This window comes from Colletotrichum gloeosporioides, assembly GCF_011800055.1.
Source record: "Colletotrichum gloeosporioides strain Lc1 chromosome Unknown consensus_65, whole genome shotgun sequence".
Lineage (NCBI taxonomy): Eukaryota > Fungi > Ascomycota > Sordariomycetes > Glomerellales > Glomerellaceae > Colletotrichum > Colletotrichum gloeosporioides.
Genome location: NW_025544710.1, coordinates 974,347 through 1,000,211, shown reverse-complemented (window position 1 = coordinate 1,000,211; position 25,865 = coordinate 974,347). Strand labels below are relative to the sequence as shown.

Sequence of the window (25,865 nt, the reverse complement as noted above, 5' to 3'; positions counted from 1 at the left end):
ATCTGGTTCTTGGCCGGGGGTCGTGTTCCAGAGATGCGTGCGCGTCAGGGTCCCAGGCGCGGGTCCGTTTGAACGGGCAGTGCCTCGGCCCTAGTTGCGGCGTAGCGAAGCAATAAAGCAGGGCAGATTTGACGATGTGTTCAGGAGAAGGGAGGCGAGAGGATCTCACGAGCTTACTTGAGTGGGTTTGTGATGCGGTTCACGGTTCGCGGTTCACGCTGGCAGGTAGGATTATCCATGCATTAAGCAGCAAGCACATTTTACATGGTTGTATAAGTAAGATGAGCGAGCAGTTCACAACTCTGACGGGACCACCTTGGCACGTAAGGTATATGTACTGCATAGTATATACGGACACCATTGTGACCAGCCAGCTGACCAGAAGACGGGACGCGGGACACGGTAGACCTGCCTTTTGTGGAAGTGCTTGTTTGACTGGTGGCAGCGTGGAATTGCATGTAATTGTCACCAGGCGCGCCGAGGTCGGGTTGAAATGTACGGGGATTACAGTGTACATACCTTATACATAGCACTGCTGTACGGGTGGTTTTTGCGCATATTGGGTGAGACTCCTCGGTGCTGGATCCAATCAGATACGAATCGCTCCGAGGGCGGGTGCCTTTTTACGCGGCGGGAATGACGGAGTTGATTTTTTGATTGATTTGTGGCTGTGGCGGAGGCATCTGGGGGCGAATGCGAATCATTCAACTGGTCGTCATCTCAGCGACATGGAAGCGACACTGGCACATTGGACCCCTGGGCGGTAGGTACGTAGGTCTGCCCACTTGAAGTCACCTCACCTCAACTCACCTGTGCTGGCTGTCAGGCCCGTCACCCACTCCCGACCAAGCGGCAGCCGACAGCAGACCCCACAGCAACATCGTCACAAGCCGCTGCAGCGTCTGCTTTTCTCGGGGCCCGGTGCAACACCGCAACATGCGATGGCAATGGATGCGCACACTAAGAACCAAGTGGCTAAGTGGTGGTGCACTAGTCCGTGGTTCAGCCAGGTACTGCATAGTAGGTTGTCGTCACACTCAGCTACCGCCTGCCACTTGGCACTGACCCGACTGACTGACTGACTGACTGACTGACTGACTGACTGACTGACTGACTGATGGCTGATGGGCGATGACGGACACCTGCATCGCTTCGCTTCGTTTCGCTTCGCTCACTTCGTCTTGTTTGCTGGCTGCCGCTGGCAGCTGCACACACTCTGCTCTGCACTGCACTGCCTCCACCCCTGCTCCGGCGTGGCCCTGGCCATGGCCATCCCGGCCCAGTCCAGCCCGGCCCAGTACCGTTCCCGCCGAGCTCTTTCACGGGCGTCCATTTGTGTGTCAAGGTCAAGTGCATCGTGGCTAGGTGCAGTGGCTCCTGTCTACACACTCGCCTTGCCTAGAACCGGCGGGCGCTGGCACACTGATGAATGATGTGCCGTCAGGAAAATCGGGCGTGCATATCAACATTTGCCTGCGAGTTGCCTGTCCGTCTTTCAGATGGAGGTGGAAAGAGGGCAGCTGGACATGGACCTGGATGGGGACGGGGACGGGGATGAGGACGTGGACCTTTTGAGACCTGGAAAAGTGCGTGCGCCCGGCGCTCCCACCACCCCAGCAAGAAAGGATAGTCCCTGTCACGTTTGAACCGTCCAATCCATGCCACCCATGTCATCCGCCCAGTTCCAGTCCTGGTCCCTGTCCCCAGTCTTTTGCTGCCCATCTCATTCTCTCTCTGGCTGGCTTCTTTTCGCTTTGCCGCCGTCGCTCGTCCACTTGTACTTGCACACTTACTTGCGTTTGCACAAGCACCGCTGGTCGCCGCAACGCAGCCAAGGTAGGTAGCTAACTCAACGTACAATGTACCCTGCTTCGTAGCTCGGCTCCTGCCACGACTGGAAAAGACTCAAAGGCTTGCTTGGCCCGCTCCGCTGCTCCCTCGGCTTCACTTCTGTTCGCCTCTGCCTGCCTGCCTCACTTGTCATCTCTTCTCCTCTTTCCTACCTTACTTGATCACCACTGCAACGAACCCCTCTTCTCACCTGCCTCGATACGATTAATCACGCTGCCATCACGATCACGAACCACCATCCGCCATCGATACCACACCACCTACCTACCCTACGTAGCTACCGATCTAATCACCTTGCTCGCCATCATCCCCTCAACCGTTGTCGACCAAAGCACCGGAATTTCCCAGTTCCAGAACCTGCACCGACACCACCGCCATGTCGTCTTGCTTCATCTGAGGCTCACCAACGCCCCCTTTTAGGCTGCTCTAGACACTTCTTTGACGTTGCCATCTCATACAGCCCGCTCTGTCACAACAACCAGGAAAACCGCCATTGCCACCTATGGATTCCTTCATCGCGGTTGCCGGCTGGGCTCAGCATACGAGCCCCCAACCCGGTTCCAGACCTTTCGGCCATTTCAGGTCCCTCTCTTCCATCGCCAGATCGCCATCTCCGAGCCCTAAGGCTACGAGAATCACAGGCAAGGCACCGTCCGTTGCGGACGTCCCCATTATGTCCTCCTCGTTGGCGTCTACACCTTCATCGCCATCTCTGCGACCCACACCCGTTTCGCCCCCGGAAGATGAAGGCGAACTTAGTACTCTACCCGACCCCCGTAGCCGCGCTATGAGCCCTGCGAGCGACGCCGATACCTCCCACCATCCCGATCTCGACGACGAAGTAGCTACTTTGAGCACAAAGCTGATCAACGCCATTAATCACCAGACGACCCTCGATGACACGTTAACCGCTACGAGACAGGAATTGGAGAGAGCCCGCGAGCAAATCAAGCATTTGGAAGAGCAGAATGCGTCACAACGGGAAATGCTCGCCGGCGACATCTGGGTGCGTCGAAAGGTTGTCGAGGAGGAGAAGAAGACCATTTTGCTGCGTGTGACAAACGAACGGAAGTTGCGAGAGGACGTCGAAAAGGAAAAGAAGAAGATCGAGCAGGAGCTGGAAAACCTTACTACCGCCTTGTTTGAGGAGGCCAACAACATGGTCATCTCGGCCAAGGAAGAGGCGCGTATTGAGCAGGAGGCTCTGCAAAGGAAAAACGACAACTTGAGGTCTCAGTTGGGCGATATGGAGGCTCTGCTGACCTCACAGCAACAGCAACTTGCCGATCTCAAGCAGGTCATGGAGCAGATGGCACTGGAAAGGGAAGAAGGCACGACCGGAACAGCACCCTCATCTCCCGGCTTCAGCAAATCTGAGTTCAAGGATGACGAACGACCCGACGGCGTGCTCGCCTCGCCTCTCGTTGACCCCTCCTCACCGACGTATCCAACAAGCCTCACCCATCTTATCCAGCCTGTTCTCAGGACGGACTTGGGATCCTACGAGGATTTTGTCGCTCTTACCCGCATCTCGCGCAATCGTGCTGGTAGTCGTGTTTCGTCTGGCTCTTTCAACGGCATTAGCGGCCTTGGTCTCGGCATGGGTGGCAGCACTTCGAGCGCACACCCTTCAAATGCATCAACAGCTTCCCTCTCCACCGCTGGAACACCTGCTTCATCTTCGCCGCAGACCCCCAATACCCCAGCTTCCGTTTCTAGCACCGCCTCAGCAAACCTGGGCCCGCCTCCACCAGCACTGAAGGAGACCAAATTCTTCAAGCGTGTTCTGGCAGAGGATGTCGAACCGACACTTCGATTGGATATTGCCCCCGGGCTGTCTTGGCTAGCTCGACGCAGCGTGCTGAACGCCATGAGCGACGGCTCGATTGTCGTGGAGCCCATCCCTGCGAACGCGCCATTTGCGTCAATCGTGAAGCCTCAATTTTACCCTTGCTCTCTATGCGGCGATTCGCGCAAGGACGACGAACATCTGCGGACGTACCGCTTTCGAACCAACGAGTCGGAGTCAGCGCAGCGCTACCCTCTCTGCAAGTACTGCTTGGGACGCGTCAGATCCACATGCGACTTCCTCAACTTTCTTCGTATATTGAAAGATGGCCATTGGCGTGCAGATGATGAAGACGCCGAGAAAGCTGCATGGGAAGAGAGTGTTCGCTTGAGGGAGCAGATGTTCTGGTCTCGTATCGGCGGCGGAGTTATCCCAGCAAGCCAACCTGCATCATCCGGATCAGAAAAGAGCCCTCGCTCAAGTCATGAGAGTGAAGCACAGAACGTGGAGCCGGCGGTTGCTCAAGTACCGGCTATCGTCGAAGCCGAGGAGAAACCAGGAGTAGACAAGTCCGATGTCAAGGACGCGGACACACTGGAGGAAACTGAAGCACCGCCTACGAGGCCAGAAACCCCGAACACAAGCAACCGAAAGTCCACACAGTCGCTGGCACCCGAAACAGCTGCCAATGAAGGAAAGGACGGAGCAAAGGACGGCGAGAAGCGTCTGTCGCTCAGCATTCCCAGCTCTCCGGAACCGACCGCAACTATTACATCCGATTAAACGACGCGCGATTGCGAGCTTTCATCCCTAGCAAAACCTGAGTTGCCAGGACGTACACCTAATATTCAATGCTGTATTACTATGCCGTATGCCACGAAGCTGTAATGCCGGGGCTACTGATGATGGCCACATGGGAGGGTTTGGTGGGGATCCTTGGGGACAAGAGTGATTCTGGTTGGTTCGGATGGGTTGGGAAACAACGTTACAGGCTGTTCATTTTCCTGGAATGGCAACGGCGTTTTGGAGAAGGAAAATTTGAGTTGCGAAGCGCACAGCAACCGTCACAGTTATCATCGCAGGTCAGAGGACAGGCATTCGTTAGACGGACGGAGTAGGTGGACGGGACACAGACACTAATCAGTGCGCGCTGCACTGCGGATAATACCAGACACAAGGAGAAGATGTTGTGTTGTTCACCCAGTCCCTAGCTCTGATTCTCATGCAAACGTGAATGACAGACAAAGACGCCCTTTGCGCTGCTTACTTTAATTGCTACCTTAACAAGCATGCTCACCAATTTCCACTCTGGGTCAAATGGCATACCCCTTGCATCTGGGAGAACAGGCAAGGAAGCGCCCACCAAGCGGGGATTCAGGGGCACCTGAAGGCATACCTGAATCTAAGCTAGCACTTCGTTCTATGTCAAAAGAGAAAAAACGAACTGAGACCGAATGACAGTTTTCAGACAGGCATTCCCATCAACACGTCAACCTTGACCTTGTAGTTGTGTCAACACCAGTTGGGACCTGTCGAAAGGAACAACGCAACAGAGCTTATTTGGTCCTTGTTGAATCATGAGGGGGAAAATGCAGACAACACCATCGTCATGACGTAGATTGAACCTCCTGTGATGACTGTTTACATACATGGGCACGCACGTCTTGCTTAGCTCTTGGACAACAAATGAAACCTCGATTTTTATGGCCTTATTTTTCGGAATCCCCTTGTACTCCGTGGACAACGGGGTTATGTTGGGGTTTGCTGGAAAGCACAGTTCGTGACATCTATCCCGACTGGGTTTGGTGCAAGGAACGATGCCTCAACACCTATACCTCCGCTTCTGGATCTCTTGCCTCTTCCCCCCACCGTACCACCCGTCGTTCTGGATCTTTCCCCGGCATGTGGTAGCTCCAGCAAGCGGAGAGGTGTTACATCGTATTCTCATACTCAAAGCTCCTCCTGGGCGGTGGCCTCCTTGCCGCCCTCGCTAGCAGGCTTGGCCTTCTTTTGCTCAGCCTCCTTGGCACCCTTGACGCTCTCGGCAGCCGGGGGAACGACTGAGTCCTCTGCCTTTTCTGTAGACTTGGACTTGGTCTCCTGATCGACACCCTGAACATCCGGGTGAGGCGGGGCGACGCTGTCCCCTTGTTCTTGACCAAGCTCTTGCGGCCATCCGCCTTCGGGCATCTGCACTTCGTTCCCACTTGCGTCGACGACGCGCGTCCGCGTCTCGTACTTTGTCTTGAATTCGACCTTGCCCTCCAAAGCCTTGACCTGCTCCTCGTCGAGCAGGTTGCCGTCCTGGTCCCGGTACTCCACGCGCTCCTCGCGAGAGAGAACCTTTTGGGCCGGGGCTTCCGACATCTCGGCTGCTGCTGGTTGCTCTTCTTGTGGGGCCTCGCCAACTGGAATTTGGCCAACTTGGCCGCCGGCCGGAGCAGCTGGAGCCTCGGACTTGGCGGGGGTTGGAGCCGCAGCGGCGGAGGTGCGGGTGAGCAGTTCAGTATACTGAGAGTACTATGCAGCAAGAAAGTCATGTTAGCCTCAATGTACCGTCACTTTGACCCAACATCGCTCAGCCGAATCGAAAATGGCATTTGGCTATGAACTTTCCCGGACCAAAGCGCATTACATGGGCAATTGGCAAACTATTACAGTCCTCTCTCGGGCATGCCCTGTCCCGGCACGTGAGCGGTAGTGTTACTTACGTTATCGTAGAAGGTATTGCAGTCAAAATCCCACGAGCTGAACAACTTGACCCTGTTACACTCGGCCTTGGTCCAGGGGTTGCCGTAGGCCAAGGGGGAGAAGAGCATGAACACCGTGATTGTGAAGGCTAGGAAAGCGACAGCGCTGGCGCGGTTAATAATTGGGTTGTTGCGAATGCCGGCAAAAGAAACGCGAGCGGTGGCGAAGTCGAAGACGGAGCACAAGGCCATGACGCCGAAGTAGAGGGCCGGGAAATAGTGGTGAAGGAAAAGCTGACGTTCCATCAAGTAGAATGGGAAGTAGTGGAAGGCCCAGCCAAGTACTGCGGTGCCGACCTCGTAATCGAAACGCTTGAAGGTGACGTTGCTGTAATCGTTGCAGCTGCGTTGCCAACGCAGAGTTGCGACACCCTTGAAAAGGACGTAGACAACGATGGCCAAAGTAGAGCTCCACCAGACGATTGGGTTGCCCATCAGGTAGATCTGACGATGGTCTCTGCCCCAAAAGTTGATACCGCGTTTGAGTACTGGCCAAGAGGGAGGACGAGAATCCCATGCGTGGGATTCAACCAAGCCAGCATTGGTCTTCCACATGACCTTCTGCAGCTCCCAGAACTTGCCGAAGAAGCCCGGGTGGCGGTAGTTAACCTTCTCAACGTTGTCGCCAACCAATTGAGGGTGCTCGTTGTACTCGACATACCAAAGGCTGTTGGGAAGGGTACCCCCTCTGGCGCAAGTGACTTCCTGCTGCTCAGACGCCCAATCAGGAAGCTTCACCTTGTGCGAGAAGAGGACACATCCAGTCATGATGTGGACGAGTCTGAACTTGGTTTCGATGGTGCGAACACGTTCCTTGGATGCTGGGGTAAGAGACTGCTTCTTGACAATCTCAATCTTGAACAAGTCGTTGGCATCGCCCTCGAAGCCTTCGTAACCGTAGGCCGAAACCTCGTTCTGCCAGTCGGCCTCCGTAACAGGAGGGCGGACATCGTGGGAATGGAGACGACGGAAGGTGGGCAGATGGTACAAGCGGATGACATCGCCGTCCTTAATGTGAACTGGCTGCGGCAGATTGTCCCAGGCCAGGGTTCCGTTGATCTGCTCGCCGTTGACACCGAGGGGCTGGGTCTGGTTCTCGAGCAGCCACACGTTGTTCTCGTCCTTGTGGGGGTACAGAGTGATCTGCTGCTGCTTGCTACCGGTAGGGTACATCAGGGGGTGAGAGTGCAGGTAGCCACCCTGAGTATTGACGTGTCTGATACTGACGCGGCTGCCAAAGGCGACATCGGCCGCGACATCCTGCATGCCCTTGGAGTTGAGAGTGGACTGGAATTCGGAGCTCATGAAACCATCGCCGTCGCCAGGGTTTACGAGGCAAAGGAAGTGGATGGCGAACATGGCCATGTAAAAACCCCAAGGGATAATGATCAAGCAGAAGGCGCGAGACATGAAGTGCTTGGCCCAAATGCGCTGGTGTATGTGTTAGTTCCGAGTAGTATACAGGGGCTGAATGTAAGCGACACGTACCGGCGTGACGTTCTTCGTGTCTCCGAGAAGCACCCAGAGCTGGACCAAGGTCAAGCTTCCGACCCAGGCGATGGTGAAGAGACCCACCCACTTGATACTGAAAGTAACGCCGAGACCGAGGCCCGTCATAGCAAGCCAGAACCACCAGCTCAACTGAAAGGCCTTCTCAGGGCCCTGTTCGTGTTGATTCGTGAATGATTGGAAGGCGAGGGCGGTGAAAGCGGTCGCGACCATCAGTGGGGAGTCAAGCAGGATCAGGCGGGCCTGGGTGAGGAGACCGTTTTCTTCATGTCTACGTTAGTAAATCATTTCAGACATGAATTGCAGATGCCATACCGAAAATGATCAGACCGGAGCCCAGGATGGCAGTGGTTGTGCGACACCCGGTGGTCTTCAGGGTCAGAAACATGAGGGGAGCAAGAAGGATTCCGCAGACGGCAGGGAACATGCGCATGGCGACATACGGGACGCCAGGCTCGAGGTAGTCCTTGCCGATCTCCTTGAAGTCGAAATCGCCGTTGAAGCCCGCCAACCAGCCGGTCAGCGCAATAAGCATCTTAGCCAACGGAGGGTGGACATCCATGAAGAATTTGCCCTTGATGTATTTCGAAGCGAAGCCACCAAAGCTGGAGAGGAGACCTGATTAGAGACGGTTCAGACTGGGAAGTTCGGAGGCTGTGTGGACTCACTGGACCTCGTCAAAGACGACGCTGGTGGGCTGGTAGATTCTGAACAGGCGAACGGCCGCAGCGAGAACGGTCAGAAGGATCATGATCTGATAGTCGGAGACAGGCAGGAGGAAGACGTCATTGTCATCGACGCCATCTGATTTATAGCTCTTTTCACGCCTCACGGGGGTCTTGCCATTGGCGTGCTTCTCGAGCCTTGGGCTCGGGGAGCGGACGGGCTTGGTAGCAGCCATGGTTGAGGTATCAGATCGCAGGGGGAAGGAGACCAGGCGAAATCGATGGGGTAGGTGGTCTGGTGGTCGTCCTTCAAGGGAAGGAGCGACGACGGGGGACGTCGACGGCGATGGTGGAGGGAGACCTATGGAGGGTTTTTTTTCCCCTCTCTCCCCGGCAGGATGGATCGCAAATGAAGTAGGAAGAGAATCAACGAGAGTCAAGAAGAAAAGACAAGCATTAAAAGGCCGTCATTCGTGCAAGGCAGGTTGACGGGCGACCTTGATGAATGCCCTCAACGGGAAGTTGTAGTCGAAAGTATGGTGAAGGGGCCAAAGGGAAAAAAAAAGGGAGGTTCAGGGACAGAAGAAGTCAGGACAATCCGGTCTGGTGACGGAAAGTTTAGCTGATGACAGCCGGGGGGGAGAACAGTGAACAGGCTGGAAGGGAGTAAATGGAGGGATTAGGGGGTCAGGGTCGAAAAGCGAAGTGGCCTGTTTGGCAGCCAGCAATTGGTTGAAGCTAGGGCGTACCCGGGAGCTGCCTGGTTCTCGCGATCACCCCTTGGATGATTTCCACGCCCCCTTCGCATCCTCTCTACGATTCCCCATGGCCGCTCACCCTGGCTGGCCCACAGCTGTCTTGTGCAGCCAGCATGCGGCTTGTCCTTCGACGCGACGTCGCGTCTGCTACTTTGGGCTTTGCCTCCCCCCCTGCCCTAAGCCTTTGGGGGCACTTTCAATGGATCCAACGTGTCTAATTTTACGCGCTACACTTTATCACAACAGGGTCGTGTCCTTGGGTCTCACAGCTCACGGATTGCTTATTGCTCTAAGTTGCACGCATCAAGACAAGGAAGCCTGGGATGTCTCGAGGCACCCAGCAAGCATCGAGGCAGGGCCGGAGTGGAAGAGGGAGAAGTAGGCTAGGTCTGAAGATGGGGTCAAAAGATCGAGGTCAATGGCCAGGTCTAGGTGTCCCCAGCGATGTGGACGCGCATATGAAGGCGTGCCCCCACTCCCACTGATCCGTCGGGGGCTGCCTACCTTACCTGAGCTGAGGAAGCACTTTACGCGGTTCGCTTGTTATGAAGCTCGGCCCTCGGGGCTGATGTAGCATTGGCATCCGACCCCCAAATCCCATCATGTTGGCTGAACAAGACAAGTGTTCACATCACAAATTACATTCCAAGTCGGGAGGCGTTGGGAAAAGCTACCTCGACTGGGCATGGTAAGCACACAGTTAGGTTAGCTACCTGCATTGTCGTAGCTTCTGCGAACACCGGCACAGGTGCCCGTGCTCCCTCTCTAGTGCCAATCCTGTGGTACAGACGGCGGCCGTGGCTGCCATTGTTCTCTGTCAGCGTGCGGCCTCTGTTCTCCAGCTGCTCCGTGAGGAGTTACCGTGGACACTGGACGCCCTCGCTGGATCCATCCGTTCCATTCCCACTTTGGATGTAATGTGGCCAGTGCGTGCTGCCATGAGGCTGAAAAGGACTTTCAAGCACGCTGGCATATGTAAGGCATTCTACTTCACACACTACCACCGCGCCATCCCTTCCACTTCGACTCATAAGCTCCGCATCCTTCATGCTCTCGCCGGTTTCCCACCCTATTTGTATATCTTGTCGTAAGGCATACTTTGACTGTTGAACTGCCCCCCTCTTCTTCCCCGCCTTCTCTGTCGTCTTGTTCCTCTATTCAAAGGCCAGGATTCTTCATAGTTGGCTGTAGTTAGTGAACGGGTCTACTTGGGATCGATAGTCGCTCAGTCAGCGAGCGAATGGCTTGATCTCGCCAACTCACATGGGGATCTTTGAAACATACATTAGTGGGATCATGTGACATCAGCGCCTTGTTCGTGGCAGCTATTCGCTCAACCAATTGCCCTCCCTGGGCCCTTATGCCTCATTCGCTATACACCACATAACATAGCCAATGATCTTCGGCTAAAATTTCGAGCTATTTGAATAAGCAGTGAGACTTACTGGTTCATCTTGGCACTGTTCTGCATTTCCAGCGTCAGTATTATATTGAAGATATCGCAATTCAAGACAAACCCAATTTGTCGCACTCGCATATGACAAGCCAATGGTCCGTGCACCACCGACCCACTGCTGACTAAGGCAAACACTGGCCAATCTGGCTGAGCGTCTCCTAAAAAAAAGTATTCCAAACAGCTTTTGTTCTGCGCGCTTGACTCCTAGCAAAGCTCCACGCGCTGCATCCTCACAATCTCAACTGCGCGCACCTCTGTCTCCGTCATGGCCACAACTGCGACGAATGGCGATGCCGCCACTGCTCTGGACAATCTGAAACCTCCTACCGGGGTTGTCCTTCCTCCGCGCGAAATTCGCAACGTTCTCGAGAAGACGGCCGGATATGTCGCCCGAAACGGCCTGGTTTTCGAAGACAGGATTCGCGACAAAGAGCGCTCCAACCCCAAATTCAGCTTTCTCAACGACGCCGATGCCTACCACGCTTATTATCAATGGCGACTCGACGAAATCAAGGCCGGTCGCGGCACCGCTATAGCCGCTGGTCGCGCGAACGAAGCAGCTGCCCCCGCCGAACAGAAGCCACAGGGCCCTCCCAAACCCCCCGATTTCCAATTTTCCGCCCGCATGCCTAGAATCAATCAAAAAGATCTGGAAGTCATTCGCTTGACAGCTCTTTTCGTAGCGAAGAACGGCCGCCAGTTCATGACCCAACTCGCCCAGCGCGAGGCTGGAAACCCGCAATTCCAGTTCCTCATCCCCAACCATACGTTCCACAACTTCTTCCAACATCAAGTTGACCAGTACACTGCATTATTGAGGGCCAGTGGTTTGAGTGGCGAAGGTGGAAAACTGGAGCAAGAACGCATCGCCTATCTCCGGCAAAACGTCGACGACAAATATCATGTCCTGAGTCGCGCGAAACAACGCGCCGAGTACTCGAAATTTCAGGAAACAGAGAAGCAAAAGAAGGAGGAAGAGGATGAGAAAAAGCGAGCTGAATTCGCCCGAATCGATTGGAATGACTTTGTTGTTGTTGAGACCATTGTCTTCACCGATGCCGACGACCATGCGAACCTGCCGCCTCCAACGAACCTTTCTGACTTGCAGTACGCGTCGCTTGAAGAGAGAAATAAAGCATCCATCAGTTCCAACCTCCGTATCGAGGAAGCTTTCCCAGGCGAAGAAGATGCGACATATAATGCCTACCCACAGGCCTCTCACACGCTGCCAGTTCACACGGGCTATGCGCCTCAACAGCAGTACCAGACACAGCCCCTGCCGATGCCTCAACAATACCAAAATGGACCACCACGGCGATCGGCAGAGGAGGAAGAAGAGGAAAGGAGGATACAAGAGAGATCAGAGGCGCGTGCCAGAGAACAACAGGCTCGTGCGGAGGCTCGCGGAGGCAACGCGCCGATGAAGATCAAGGAGAACTACGTCCCCAGAGCATTGCAACGCAATGCAAATAAGCAAAGCGTGCAGACGGCATTATGTCCGAACTGCAAACAGCAGATTCCCATGAATGAGCTCGACGAGCATATGCGAAGTAAGTCATTTTCCGCCCCTACACTACCTGCGACAGGGTGAATATTAACGATCTATGCAGTCGAGCTTCTTGATCCCCAGTGGAAAGACCAAAGAGCTAAAGCTGAAGCGCGATACGCAACAACAAATCTGTCCACGGCGGATGTAGCCAACAACTTGAAACGTCTAGCAAGTCAGAGAAGTGACGTATTCGATGGGGTCACTGGCCAGCCCATGTCGGAAGAGGAACTCGCTCGGAGGAAGAAGGCAGCGATTCACAGTTTCGACGGAAATCCAGACGGCAAGAGCCAGGCGCATATTAACCATCTGCACAGCCTGAACGTTGAGGAGCAGATTCGTGCGATTCACCAACGGTTCGCAGACAAGAAGTAAAAGGTGCAGACGGCGCACGCAGCCTGCGAAGGTCCTTCATGTGTCGCAACGCTGCGAGCTTTTCATATCAAAATGAGGCATTCAAAACTGAGCTTGGCAGCGAGTATGTCACTGCCTTTGCCGCAGAAACCCGATTTGCGAACGAGTGTTCTCCACGAGGTCTCGGCTATGGAGAGCCCGCCAACATAAAGGTTTAACAGTCGCAACTAGCATCGTATGCCAAACAATCAAGAAGAGCTTGGAGGTGAGATTCTGGCATTCCAGTTACTCGCGTTCACAGGACTTATGCAATGCTTCTCCAGCATGTGCTTCCGGCGCAACCTCAACCACCGGGCTGTTTTTCTCAATATTGTTCGGGATTATTATGGCCACGGGGAATGTGTAAGTTACTGAAGCTGCTTTGCAACGGAAGAGTGGTCGCAAGCAACATGTTTTGTAATTTTATATCAGATTGGGAGGGGTGCTGGCATCTGGGCCGAGCCAAAGCTGGGCAACACCGTGGCACACAGGACCACGATGTTCTGTAAATGTATAATTCAAAATATGACAAGACTGATGAGGACTGAATTTGGTGATCCCAATATTCCAGATACTCCAGATTGTAGACGTGCTCACAGCCGTCGCCGCCCCCCACTTGCTAAATCGGGCAGCGCGGCTCATCAGCGTTGGCGTCGTACATTTGTGATGTTAGTGTGAGCGTGTACGAAGAGCCGGAAACATGCGAGCGGGGGTAGCCCCCACAGACATTGGCTCAGCCTCCCTCGTCTTACAGTGCACCATCCATGGCCAGTGTAGGTAGGTGAGATTTGTTGGTACCTCAATCGCTGGACAACGGCCGGGCACCATTGGGCGGGCTTGATTGTAGATTGCTGCTCCCCCGCAATCCAGCTCAACACCACCCGAACTTCTTCTATCGTAATCGGCCGCCTTCGCACCATTCCCCCGCCCCCTCCCGCACTTCAACTTTTTTGGCAAAAGCCACTCGTTCACGTCAACCTCGTGCAGCTGCGCCTCCTACACGCCTACAAGCCCAGTCTCAAGCGACTCATTTGCAGCCTTCAATCGACCTCACGCGCGAACAACTGATAACCAACCAGGGGAGAGAACAGTAACGTCGCAAACCCGATATCGCGCCGACGTCAGCCTCCAGCTAGGCTCCCCAAGACGAAGCCCTCGACGATCGATTTGCCCCCCAATCAGCCGTCAAAACGGATTCCGGAGGCCAGAACGCAGCTCGCGCTACCGGCGCTGAGCCATCCTCTCCCACATCTCCGACCGGATCACAGGCGGGCAGCCAGGCCTCGCCGCGCTTTCATCGGCCCATCATGCAGGCAATGCCTGATACGCGACAGCAGTCGTTCGATGAGATCTACGGCCCGCCCGAAAACTTCCTCGAGATCGAGGTAAGAGCGACCACTCCCTCGTCTCGCCCTGTCCGCCATCACCGCTGCCGCTCAGCGTCGCCGCGTTGACACTCAACTCGTCTTCCTCTGCCACCCCAACCCACCTGTTCTGTCTCTCTAACATAGCACCTCGCCGCAGGTCCGCAATCCCCGAACCCACGGCATGGGCCGCGGCATGTACACCGACTATGAGATCGTCTGCCGCACCAACATACCCGCCTTCAAGCTCCGAGCCTCGAGCGTGCGCCGCCGCTATTCCGACTTTGAATACTTCCGCGACATTCTCGAGCGCGAAAGCGCTCGCGTGACCATCCCGCCCCTGCCCGGCAAGGTCTTCACGAACCGATTCAGCGACGACGTCATCGAGGGTCGCCGCGCTGGTCTCGAAAAGTTTCTCCGCATCGTCGTCGGCCACCCGCTTCTGCAGACGGGAAGCAAGGTCCTGGCAGCCTTTGTGCAAGGTGGGTTGTCTCTTTGGCCTCCAAGGGTTTTTGCGTGGAACGAACGTCATTCAAGAAGGCCCTCCGGCAACATCCCTTCGACAGTGCTGGCAGTGCCAACAGGCGAGCATGTGGCTAACACTAGAAACAGATCCTAACTGGGACCGTAATGCATGGTGACTGAAGCTCCGGGCCAGCTGGCCAGGCGCCTTCTCCTCTTCGTCTTCAGCTCCGCGAACGCCGAACAAATTGCGCAAACGACCACCCAAACACCATCGCTTCGATACACAGCTGGAGGGACTGACAAAATGCTCCAGGCGCGGTGGCGGGAATTGAGAAAACGGTCCCGATAATTATGAAGAAACCCACCCCCCTCCCCCCCTTCTTGAATGACCAGCAGAAGAGGGGACACAATGACAATCCTGCAGGGGTGGGACTTGGTTGGTGGTTATTCGTTTCGTTTTTCCAGTTTTCTCTCATATCCAAATGATTATTCTATCATTTGCTGTTCCTCTGCGTTTGACCTTCCGCGCTATCCTTCTGCTCATAGCTTTCATGTCCCGCGCGCCGAGCACAAAAAGCCGCCGAGGGGGACCGCATCAGCGTTGCTTTTCTCCTCGAGGGAGGGTGAGGTTGGCGTTCTCAAAATCAAGTTCAAAATCGAAACATGTCAGCTTCGTGTGATTGTGCAGTCGAGTAGGGAAAGAAGCAAGCCGTCTTTCCAAGGTGACGTCAAATTAGGGTTTCCGTGGCTCTGCACCCGCTCCTTTGAATGGAGGGGATTTCTGGTCTGCCGCGATGACCCTGTCTACTTCTCCCAGTAGTGTAGTATTTTACTTCTGCTGTTTATATACGTTGTTATACACAGGTTTCTCCTCTTTTGAATGACAGGAGATCACCCGGGCGCATATAGCGTTTTCCTGTGTTCGTACACGACCGCACCCCTTGATACGCCATCACAGGATGTGAATTTTCTCCAAGGCGCATTGTTTTCCCCTCCAAATCCCGTTCGAGCCTCGCCAAGTCTAGAGCCACTCGCTCCGTATCGTACATCCGCTGTAAAGACATGAGGTTATTTGGGATGAGTGCCGTCATCATTGAAGACGTGTCATAAAAAGAAAAGTTAGTGAGAAGGGAATGGTGATAATATGCAAGTGCGGGTTGAGCGTGAGTGAAGCGTGTCTGTCCCAGAGTCGCAGTCGTTCATCGTCGTGGCTTATAGTACAAGAGACACATATCCAAGAGGTGGGTGATGGTGGTGGTGCCTATTTTTCGTTTAATGTCGTGGTGACTTGAGGCCCGTCCTTGCCAACGAGGACGGAAACCCCGCCTTCGTCTTCTCACAGGCTGGTTCCAGTCTTGGACGATGTATTGAACAGTCGGAGGATGCCCTCGTACATGCCGAACATGATGGCAGCGCTCGGCACTGTACGCATGAGGTGAGGCGTGAGACCGCCATAGAGCCCCATAAACCCTTCTTCGACCCACACAAGACGGAAGCACTGGATCAAGCCAGTGTACTTGAGCTGACCGTTAGCCATCGGAGCCTGACGTAACCTGGTTCGCGCAACCTGTGGGTGATGTTAGCAATGTTCTTCCTACATGCTCCAGAAGCGACGTTATATCATCCATAACATACCTCATGAGGATACGCCAAGATGGCCGCGACTAATTTGGCACCACCGGCAGCACCAGCATTGCCCATCCAATCCACCGTGCGGTCCCAGAATGTCTTTTCACGGCCGCTCCGGATGATGCGCTCCTCGCGAGTGGCCAGCTTGTTCTTGATCTGCTCGTACAACACCCACTGCAACGTGCTCTCGGCAACACCAAGGTAACTCGCGCTCATGCCCTTGTACAGGCCGGTGAAGCCCTCGGTACGGAGGACCTGCCGAATACAGTCCAGGCTGTTGCGATACTGCCGCTTCGTCACCCCACCGCTCTTTTCCGCCACATTCTTGTCGAGCTGCAGCCGCGTCTTGACGAGCCAGATGGGATTCGTCGCAGTACTCGTCGTCACACCCGCCAGCACGCCGGCAGACAGGTGCACCCACGCAGACTCTTGGCCTCCGTTGCCGTATTCGGCGATGAGGCGCTTGCCGTTGCCGTAGGTATAAAAGTTGATACTCCTCGCGGGAATGACGCCGACGAGGTTGGGTCCCAGGCCCTTGAACAGAGCCCTCGGCCCCTCGATCCTATAGACGGAGCCTAGAATTTGAAACGTTTCCTTCAGGTGGAATACGGCAGCTCGGAGAGGGCTGAGGCTGCCCACTGCCTGGGCGCGGGCTTGATGGGAGGCACGCAGTTGGGCTTGGTAGAAGTCAGATTGCAGACGGGTTTTCAATACGTCGAGAGGCGCTGTGAGGGTTGCTGCTGTCATGCCGCCGACACTGTGTCAAGCAATAAGTGTCAGCGCCGAAGATTCACAGATTTTCTCTCCCCTTCTTCTTTTCCTCTCAGAGGACGAGGCAGGCCAAGGTGCAGACATACCCGCCAGCAACGAAATGTACCCATGACTTGGCAAATGGCGACTCTTTGCTGTCAACAGAGGGGTTCTGTTTTGTGTCGGGAATGACATCGCCCGTTTCTCTGGATGTTGGGTAGGATGTGGTGTCCGGGGCGCGGCGTGAGGCCGCCCGGTCGCCTGCTGCAGACATGTATTCGGCGGCCACGGGAGAATGGGCCATCAGACGAAGTGGCGATCGCAACCGACGAGTTGGTTTGCGGGGACTGGAGGGGGACTGGAGGGGGACAGTTCTTATGGCGGTCGCTCGCGATGTCCAGGATTGAGGGTGAATGGCGAAAACGCAACTTTTGTGAAATCCCACGTTGATACCAGGCCGTGGAAATCAAGCGGGCGGAATTGGTGAACTAGAGAGCGGGCAGTTGAGAAAGCCGTCATTGATGGAGCTGGGGCAACTTTTTTTTTTCTCCCATCGATAAGTGAACGCGCCACGCTCAGATTTGATGCGATCCACTTAAGCCCCGGTTGATGTGGCCCGTGCGGTATCCGTTTCCTGTGGCTTCACAACGACATTCAATTGGGTGTATCAATTTCTTGGGGTGCCATTACCAGGCACTTGTGGACGAGGAGACTGATGGTACGCAGGACAACTCATCTGCAAATCGCCAAGCTAACAAAAGGCGAGTTTTACAGGCGAACTTATTGAGTATCATTATGAGTATCTGAATTTGTCTTGGTTTTTTGTTTTCCTTTTTGCTTTTTCCCTCGACTGTTCTCGTACCCCGCAATGCATCGCGCGCACACACATACACACGCACACAACGCACATACCTGTTTCGCTCATTCGATCTCGAACTCTCGCTGCTGTCTTTTGCTCTCGTAGGCAACATATGGGATTACTGAAAGGTTGTGACCCATATCAGGTGTTTCGGCGGCAGACCATTTCACATGTCTTACCGTCCCGTTAGGTTTCCTGTTGGTGTATTGTTGGCATCCCTGGCGTCGGCCGCTGCAGTCGCTGCCGACGCCATATGACTCAGTAGCAAATGGTCTCTTTTTAGGCTGGGAAGCTGCTCGCCGCGATGCGGCTCTGGCATCCAGGTTTTCGCATTAGGCGGCGGCTCGTGTTCCACATCCATGAAACTACTCGTTCGGCTGCGGGATCCAGCCTCCATCGGAGAGCGCTGGCGGTGTCCTTGGTGGCTCTGATGGCTCTGATGGCTCTGATGGCTTTGCTGACCTCGGCTTGCCGGTCGCGAAACCTCGCCAGGTACCAGACTTGCCGAAGGAGGCGCCTCGTCGTTGGATCGACCATCATCCTGAGTTGGATCGTATCTTAATGTTCGCGGCGGCGGCTGACTTGATGGATTGGACTCGACGTGCGCCTCATCGGCACTGCTGCTTGCCTCGCGATTAAGCCAAGCAACCTCTTCTTCTGTGATAGTCTTCCAGCTACACTTGGCGTGCTTTTTAGTGCAGCCTTGGCAAGCTGTCAAATGCTTTACACAAGGCGATTTGAGTCTACGACAGCGGTCGCACGGGGGCCAAATCTGATCCCCTTTGCTCAACTTCTCGATTCGTGCTGTGATAATGCCTCTGTGCGCGGATGAAGGGTCGTATGAAGAGTCTCGCTGAGGGATGACCGGGGGATGCACTGCTACTGGCGGACGGCCCTGCAGAGGAAGCGAGTGCGGATGAGGGTTCGTTGCAGGGGGCGTATGTTGCCCGGAGTGAACCTCTAGGCCGGCACTCGATGGAACGCGCGGAGGATAGATCTGAGATGTTGATAGAAATTGCTGGAGTAGATCGGCATGCAAGTCATAACCGGAACCATGACTGCCGACATGACGTTGAGAAAGGTTGACGGAGGAGAACGTGGAGTTGCTCGATGTTTGGCCCCCGTGGCGTGAGTTGATGCCGGCTTTTCGACCACTCAGATGGTAGTTTAATTGTCGCGCCCTCTTGGCAATTTCGTCGGCCTTCTTGATGAGCACCTGCAGTCGTTGTTCCACGATTTCCAGGGTGGCCACTTCGGCCGTCTCGTCCTCTTCCAATGGGGCCGTAGAGACAATGGAAAACCTGTCCAGAGCACCATTCATAATGAGTCGCCAGTCGTCCTCCAGGATCTGGACCTGCAAGCCGTTCAAGTAGAACTGGCAAGTGCGCTCTCCGTCGTGGCCGGTGGTCAAGACGAACTTCTCTGGATTCGTCTTGGCAAATGAGACAATGTCCAGCCAGCCCACAGACGCCGCGCCGTATGCGGCGGGCGGATTTGTGATGATGGGGCCTTCAAAGGCACCCTCCATAGCCTTGAGCAGGCGAGGGCCTGTTAGTTTCGCGCCCAAGTTTGCTGCCAGACTTTCATGTCTATTGAGTACCCCTATTCATGGCTAAGTCTTGGCATTCAGTAACACGAATCAGGATCAGGGCAAATCTTACCTTCATACTGGTTTAATAGGCCAAGAACATCGGTAAAAGTGTCAGGCTCGCCCTGTATGAGCCTGAGCTTGCCAGCACTGGCTTTGGAGAGGTAGTTGATGATGGATGAGTTGCCTTGGAGGTGACGATTAGCACTTGCTCCATGGCAGCAGTCTGGATCGCGCGCGAACGAGGTCGAGGGGAGAGTGTAAGGCAACGGGCTTCGGGCACAGAGGTCTCGATGCAAATTCCGAGTGAAAACAGGCGAAGAGACAAGACAGAGAGGAAGGGGCATAACAAGGGCGGCGGCGCTGGCAGGCAGGCCGGGGCGAGGGATCAATGGCGAGTCTAACCTCGATTGCCTCCGGGCGCGATGACAAGATGCAGTTGCAGTTGATGGACGAGATCGACGGCTCATGCTTTCCGCTTGTCTTGTTCTTGTTGTTGGAGTTCGGCATGGATCACACACACTGGCGCACCGCACATACCTGACTGAGGCGGAGGAGGCTGGGGAATGCGATCGGAGTGAGCTGGCTGGCTGCCGCTGTCGTCTGCGTCCCGTTTCCGTTTATGAGGTTCTTGGGAATCCTGGGCATGCGCCATGGCGAGCAGATCACCAGCGAGTTGGAGATGATGATGGGTCTCACGGGGTGGTTGGAGTCGCCAGGTGTTTGTGTATGTGTGGCTCCCCTTCTCTCTCTTTTGGTTTTCTGCGGTTTGCTTCTGCTGCAACCCTCCCCCGGTCAAAGGGCACAACAAAAGATGAGAAGGATGAGTTGTCGGCGTCAGGTTGGAAAACGGGGGGGCAGAGAGGGCTGAAGGCTGAAAGCCTTGGAGGGTAGCAAGAGAGATCGGAAACCTAGTAGTAGGTCGTTTGGTTCATGGCGAAGCAGCACCTTAATAGGTGCAGTGGCAATGCAAGCCGAGGGCAGGCAGGCGAAGAATGCCTGAGGTAACGGCGGAGTGGGAGTTGGAGCTTGACTGGAGCAAGCTTCGAACGAAAGAGGAACGAGAGAATTGTTGATGGAGGGGAGAGCGCGACAAGGCGGCCGGGCCAAGAAAGACGGGGGTGGTGGTGGTGGTGGTGGTTGTGTGGTGGTAAGAGGGGGGGAACCCAGGTCAGACAGAGTGAAGGACAGAGGGAGACTGGGAGAGCATGGAGTGAGAAGAGGGCGAGGGTTAGAATTGGGATTTGTACGGGGAGGTAGGAGTAAGGACGGAGATGGACGTTTGGCAGCGGCAGGCCTGGGGTGAGAAACGACGAGGGACTGGACTAGACAGGACAGGCTGGAGACCAATGGGGGCGAGACAGGGCGAGGGATTGCAGTGCAGTGCACCTCAGCAGCGCAGTACCGGAAGCAAGGTAATTAAGGTACAGTGCCGAACAAGAGAATGAGAGAATGAGTGGAGAGCCTGACGGGACGTTTAGGTAAGGTAAGGCGTGGTAATTAACGATTGGAGGCGTTTGAGCGAGACTTACAGAGCATCTCGCCTTCTATTTACTCGACGGGAACCACTCACTGCCCGCGCAAGAGAGAGGAACGGCGGGCGCAGCTTGTAGCGGCGAGGAGGAGGAGGAGGAGGAGGAGGAGGAGGAGGAGGAGGAGGAGGAGGAGGAGCAGGAAGGGGGAGGAATTGTCCAATTGCAGGCGCGGAGGAGGCAGCTGGCTTGACGTGCCGTGTTTCCCACCCCCCTACACTGTGTAAACCTGTGTGAGTCTGCGGCAGGTCCGCTCACTGCTGTACCTTCCAGTACATACCTCTTCGGTGTAGGTGCTTGCTCGTGGTGCTGGAAGCTTGAAGGGGACACCACGCTGGGACTGGACTTGGGGAGAATGAGATGCAACAAGGGCGGCGGGGTTCCACTAAACGGATGGGGCCGGGGGTGGGAGGGTGAGGGGGCCCGTCGTCCTCTTTCGTTCGTCGGGAGGGAGGGAGCCTAAAAAGCTTGGACAGACGGAACCCGAGGAGGGCGCTCTGGCGCTGGTTGAAGCTTTTGAGCAGGGTGGAGGACGCCTAAGGGAGGCAAGCGGGAAAGCGGGCACCGGCAGCAACTAGGTAGAGTCCTGGACCACAACCCTCATCGGTCCCTACCTACCTACCTAGGTACCGTACATGACGGCACCAACAAAAGCACGATGGATTACGGATGACCTGTGGACGTGCAATGTACGCTGCGCTGTCCTGCCTTCCCGACTCGGGACTGACGATGATGCGCCTTTTTGCGTCCCCGACTCTTGCGACTCTGCGGGCGTCTCGTCTCGTCTCGCTCTTGTCCCGAGGCAGCCCAGACCGGCCCAGCCCAGCTCAGCCCGGCGGAATAAATGTCGCAAATATCCCACTGCAATGAGAAATAAACTGCGACAGGAACTACCTTACTTGAGGTAATAGATCGCTACGGGGGTGGCGCGGGGACCCGGCGCAACAACCTCCAGTGCTCTTCACGAGCCCAGACACGGTACGGATCTGATGCGCATTAGCTAAGATGAGGTAAGATTGAAGGGCATCCATGCCATTCGGAGGGCAAGGCGAGTACTAATAAGAAAGACGAGACAAGGGACGGCACCACGGCAGCGGCACCACGGCAAGACGGCGGCGGCGCGGCGTCGTTGAACGATGTCCTCGCCGGCCCTCGAGAACCGAAGGAAGGAGGCCGCTGGGCGCAGTCTACTTGGGTAAAGTCCCTGCCTGCCTCCTCCCCTAGCGCAGCAAATCTGAAATTAAGAGATCAAATAATACGACGAGCGGGCCTAACAACCTTTGGGGTGCCTGTTTTGTTTTCAAAGGTGCCGGCGACTCCAACAAAGTGCAGTGCACAGCCTGGAAACTGGGGAAATGGAGCCCGCCGCGCCTTGTTTCGACCAGTCGGCTTGGACATGACACCAAAGAGAGAGACTTTCAAGAACGGCCTATTGCGTACGGCGCTGGTACTGGTAGCTCGACCATCATCTGGCGTACACACCACACCGCAATCTGGTGCTGTGTGTCCCCTGAAGAGAAGTCACTATACATTCATTCATTGAATGGCTGACCTTGCCGTGAGACACGCCCGCCCGCCCGCCTGGATTGTGAGACTCCCAGTAGCGATCCGCCAACAGAAAGAATGGCAAGGTTGGCGGGTGGGAAACCGGGGCGGCCTTGACCATCTCCTTAGTCCCTGAGACATGGACTTTTTGGGCCCGCCACACTCTACCTACAACGTCTGCTTGGTTATATGGGTGGTGATGTATAGGCTTAGAGGTAGCCCTCTGATTCGCTAGAAAGGCTAGTACTTGACGTTTCCGGCCTCTTCTGCCCTTATGTTACCCTCATAGCTGCCCTTACTACCTCTCCAGTAGGTGGCTTTGTACTGTGGGCACTGAGGGCATCTCCCTACTGGCTGCCCTGGCCCGTTGGAAAAAAGTCCATGTCTCAGGGACTAAGGAGATCACTCGTAGTGTAGATCCTCACCTGTTCACATGCCGCTTCAGGACACCGAGCCTCTGCACCAAAGAAAAACCTCGGTGGATCGATACACCGTGTCTATCCTATGTCCATGTGTGAGTGTGAGTGTGGTGTGTGGAAGCATCTTTCCCATCCATCATCACCCAGCAGGTCTGCCGTCTTACCCTGCCCAGGCTTAGACACAAGCATAACGTTAAACAAATACACGCACGCCTTGCCTGACTGGCTTCACACATCGCCTCCCGCGGGGACCAGACCAGAGCAATTGCTGGAGCGGAGAGGTGGCGGATAGTCAGTGCGAAGCCTGTAATTACCGCCCATTTGCGGTGCGGCGTGGGAAGCAAAAACCCGTGCCTTCGCCCGCTCATGTGTGCAAGGGCACCCGGGTCATGGCACAGGACCTTGGATGGATGGAACCTTTCTAGAACTGGCACTGGAAACACACAGAGACCCGACGGTTAGGAAGCTTTGTCTCCTTCGGACGGAGCGGAACGCGAGGGAGACGTGGGAGTCTGGAGACGGACGGTGGAAGGGTATCAGGGTATCAAACTTACGCTGTCAAAGTATCTACACCAACTTTCCCATTACCACACACGGTACATACCATACACCAAACCATCCTGCGTAAGGTATTCAGACATTCTCGGGTAAAGGCAAAGGTACCCGGCAGCATGCTTCCTCCCTCCGCCTGGGATGCCTGCCAGCGCGCCGGCCCCGTCGTGTCGTGTTTCGGGGCGACTCAGCAGGAGTCGGGCGCAGGCTGCGGAATGAAATAGACGGCACTTGAGAGGATGCCGTATCAAGAGGCATGTTCCTAGGGCCAACCTGAAATGTTCCCGCAACGCTTCTAATTATGTCTAAATCTCACATGGTATGTTCCCGCCGGCTCATCCCTGCTTCTTTTCATCTAGGTAGTCTCAACTTTTGCACTCCTCCACAGTGTCTTTGCCGGATCTAGCCCGACTTTGCCGTTGTCTGTCTCCTGAACAAGACAGGAAGTCCATGTCCAAACGTCCCAAGTTCTTCTCATCATGCACGTGCGGATCTTGAGGGCCGCTGAGGTGGGATGCAACACTTTGCGACAGTGATGGGCGAGAAAGAGTCCTCGGCAACTAACGACTGATCAGACCACGAATACACACAAATACTAAGTAAACGCTCTCTGACAGCATACCACTGTTTCCGAGCTCCCCCCAAGTGAAGTAACAACTTACTTTTTTTTTTTTTTTCTAATTAATTAATTAGGGGGACTGTCATGTTTGAGACTGTCGGCCGGGTCACTCCTCCGTCGCAATGCATATTGTTTGGTTTGGTTTGGTTTGGTTTCCCTAGGGTGTTAGTCCCCGTCCTTCGTTCTCGTCGATTGCGACCCCCTGTCCCGACTCTCGTGATCCCCCTCGCTTCGTAACTGCGGTACGTAAGGCATGTGGTCCAGAACCAGATTATCGGAGAAGCGCAATTTCGACTGTTGCCCGGGGCCCGGCCGTCCTCTTTGGCTTTGTCGTAAAGCAGAGATTTCCTACTGGCATTTTTGACCTGCCTTACGCGACCTCGCTTTGCCTAGGTACCTAGGTAGGATATGAAGTAGGCATACATGTACTTGCTCGAGGTAAGTAGGAAAAGTAGGTACTTGACAAAAACCCTGGCTCCTGACGTAAAGCTTAGCGCGTCCCTCTCTGCATGGCAGACCTCCTGTGTGGCACGGAGCGGTGTGCCAAGACTTGCTGGAAATCAGAACAACGGCCGAACCTCACACCAGACACCACAAATATCGCTCACCACGCGTCGCGGTTCCCCCAATCAGGCAAGAAAATTGCATCCAGCCACGATCCTGGATGACCAGTACCTGGGCCAAATCTTCTGTACATGATCCATCTTGCATATGACAGTGGCAGTGTGCGTAAGGTTAGGTAGGCCTAGGCCTCCCCTCCGCCCTCTTCCGTCGCCATGCCGGGCGCGCCCATCTCGGCCAGTCGACGCATCACTTACACGACGATAAACTGGCCGTCGCTGCCGTAGCATTTGAACGACACCAACCTAACCCATTCGCGCCAAGACGTTTCACTTTCCCCTGCCTTGCTGCAAAAGTCGCCAGTCAGACTGGTCGATCTGAACGAAATTAGATTGCAGTTCACTGCATTCGCAACGGTGACGAGTCGACCACACACTGGTTGTTTTTGATTTGCCCTGCACTGCAGAGACGTGCTCGGTATCGCTTGGGTTTGCACCTTGGTCTTGGCGTCGAGATCATCACTGTGCTTTTTTGGGACGTGTCTTCCGTCGCTTGCCGCTGTCGCTGTCTGAAATCAATCATTGGATAAGTTCCACTGTATCCTCAACTGCTTCAGCTCCGGTATCTTGGTGACCTAAATGAGTTTCATATGGCGGCCAGCAAGCGCCGAGTGAAAACGAGTTCATCCCGTCAAGCAGAGTTCTCGATCGCCATGGTGTGGTGACAAACGCCGAAAATAGCTCCTGGCCCCTGGGTGAATGCGACAAGTCCATCCACGAAGCAAGCAAGCAGCGAGTGGGATGCATGCATGCGATGTAGTTCAAGTAGTAAATCTCATCTCACCTCAGTCTATCGAGAAACCCGGCCAGAGAAGCTGCCTCAGTGCCCGTCCCGCTCCGATCTCAAAATCATCGAACCAAGGTTCCCCGCCAATCACGGGGAAGGGTCGCTTGACGGCGGGGGACGCGGGCCCCACTACAGCCCGGACCAAGCTCAAGCTTCCTCTTTTTCCCTTTCCCGCCGCCCACCACCGACCTCACCCCAGCAAGTCCAACGACGACCAGCGGCGCGACAGGCACACCACGACGTCACACCAGCCAGACCCGTACCGAGCTCGCGCATCAGCCAGGTACTCGGCGATCAAGCACACCGCTTACCACGCACGAGATTACGACGACGGGCGGCCAATTGCGAGCACTGCAAAAAACAAACACGCATACAATCACAACCCCGCCACCACTACGACACACCTCGAGAGTGCGACG

The 25,865-nt window shown here is 55.2% G+C and overlaps 5 protein-coding genes across 5 annotated transcripts; 2 read left to right on the top strand and 3 right to left on the bottom strand.

Moving 5' to 3' along the window:
* Window positions 1-2,353: 2,353 nt before the first annotated feature.
* On the top strand, window positions 2,354-4,423 carry GCG54_00012552 (Rab guanine nucleotide exchange factor sec2; the record flags this gene model as incomplete). Its single annotated transcript, XM_045412428.1, has 1 exon — window positions 2,354-4,423. The coding sequence occupies one exon, from the start codon at window positions 2,354-2,356 to the stop codon at window positions 4,421-4,423; it is 2,070 nt and encodes a 689-aa protein (XP_045261463.1).
* Window positions 4,424-5,590: 1,167 nt separating this feature from the next.
* On the bottom strand, window positions 5,591-8,800 carry GCG54_00012551 (Dolichyl-phosphate-mannose--protein mannosyltransferase 1; the record flags this gene model as incomplete). Its single annotated transcript, XM_045412427.1, has 5 exons — window positions 5,591-6,160; window positions 6,352-7,821; window positions 7,879-8,162; window positions 8,215-8,504; window positions 8,568-8,800. The coding sequence occupies 5 exons, from the start codon at window positions 8,798-8,800 to the stop codon at window positions 5,591-5,593; spliced, it is 2,847 nt and encodes a 948-aa protein (XP_045261462.1).
* Window positions 8,801-10,870: 2,070 nt separating this feature from the next.
* Window positions 10,871-14,722, top strand: GCG54_00012550 (Sorting nexin-3; the record flags this gene model as incomplete). Its single annotated transcript, XM_045412426.1, has 7 exons — window positions 10,871-10,873; window positions 10,987-12,328; window positions 12,389-12,664; window positions 12,980-13,080; window positions 13,854-14,102; window positions 14,242-14,563; window positions 14,694-14,722. The coding sequence occupies 7 exons, from the start codon at window positions 10,871-10,873 to the stop codon at window positions 14,720-14,722; spliced, it is 2,322 nt and encodes a 773-aa protein (XP_045261461.1).
* A 1,160-nt stretch (window positions 14,723-15,882) lies between these two features.
* GCG54_00012549 (putative mitochondrial carrier) lies at window positions 15,883-17,229 on the bottom strand (the record flags this gene model as incomplete). The annotated part of the gene is made up of 3 exons (XM_045412425.1): window positions 15,883-16,113; window positions 16,182-16,932; window positions 17,033-17,229. 3 exons carry the CDS (start codon window positions 17,227-17,229, stop codon window positions 15,883-15,885), a joined length of 1,179 nt encoding a protein of 392 aa, XP_045261460.1.
* A 730-nt stretch (window positions 17,230-17,959) lies between these two features.
* On the bottom strand, window positions 17,960-20,027 carry GCG54_00012548 (uncharacterized protein; the record flags this gene model as incomplete). The annotated part of the gene is made up of 3 exons (XM_045412424.1): window positions 17,960-19,386; window positions 19,446-19,559; window positions 19,913-20,027. The coding sequence occupies 3 exons, from the start codon at window positions 20,025-20,027 to the stop codon at window positions 17,960-17,962; spliced, it is 1,656 nt and encodes a 551-aa protein (XP_045261459.1).
* Window positions 20,028-25,865: the final 5,838 nt, after the last annotated feature.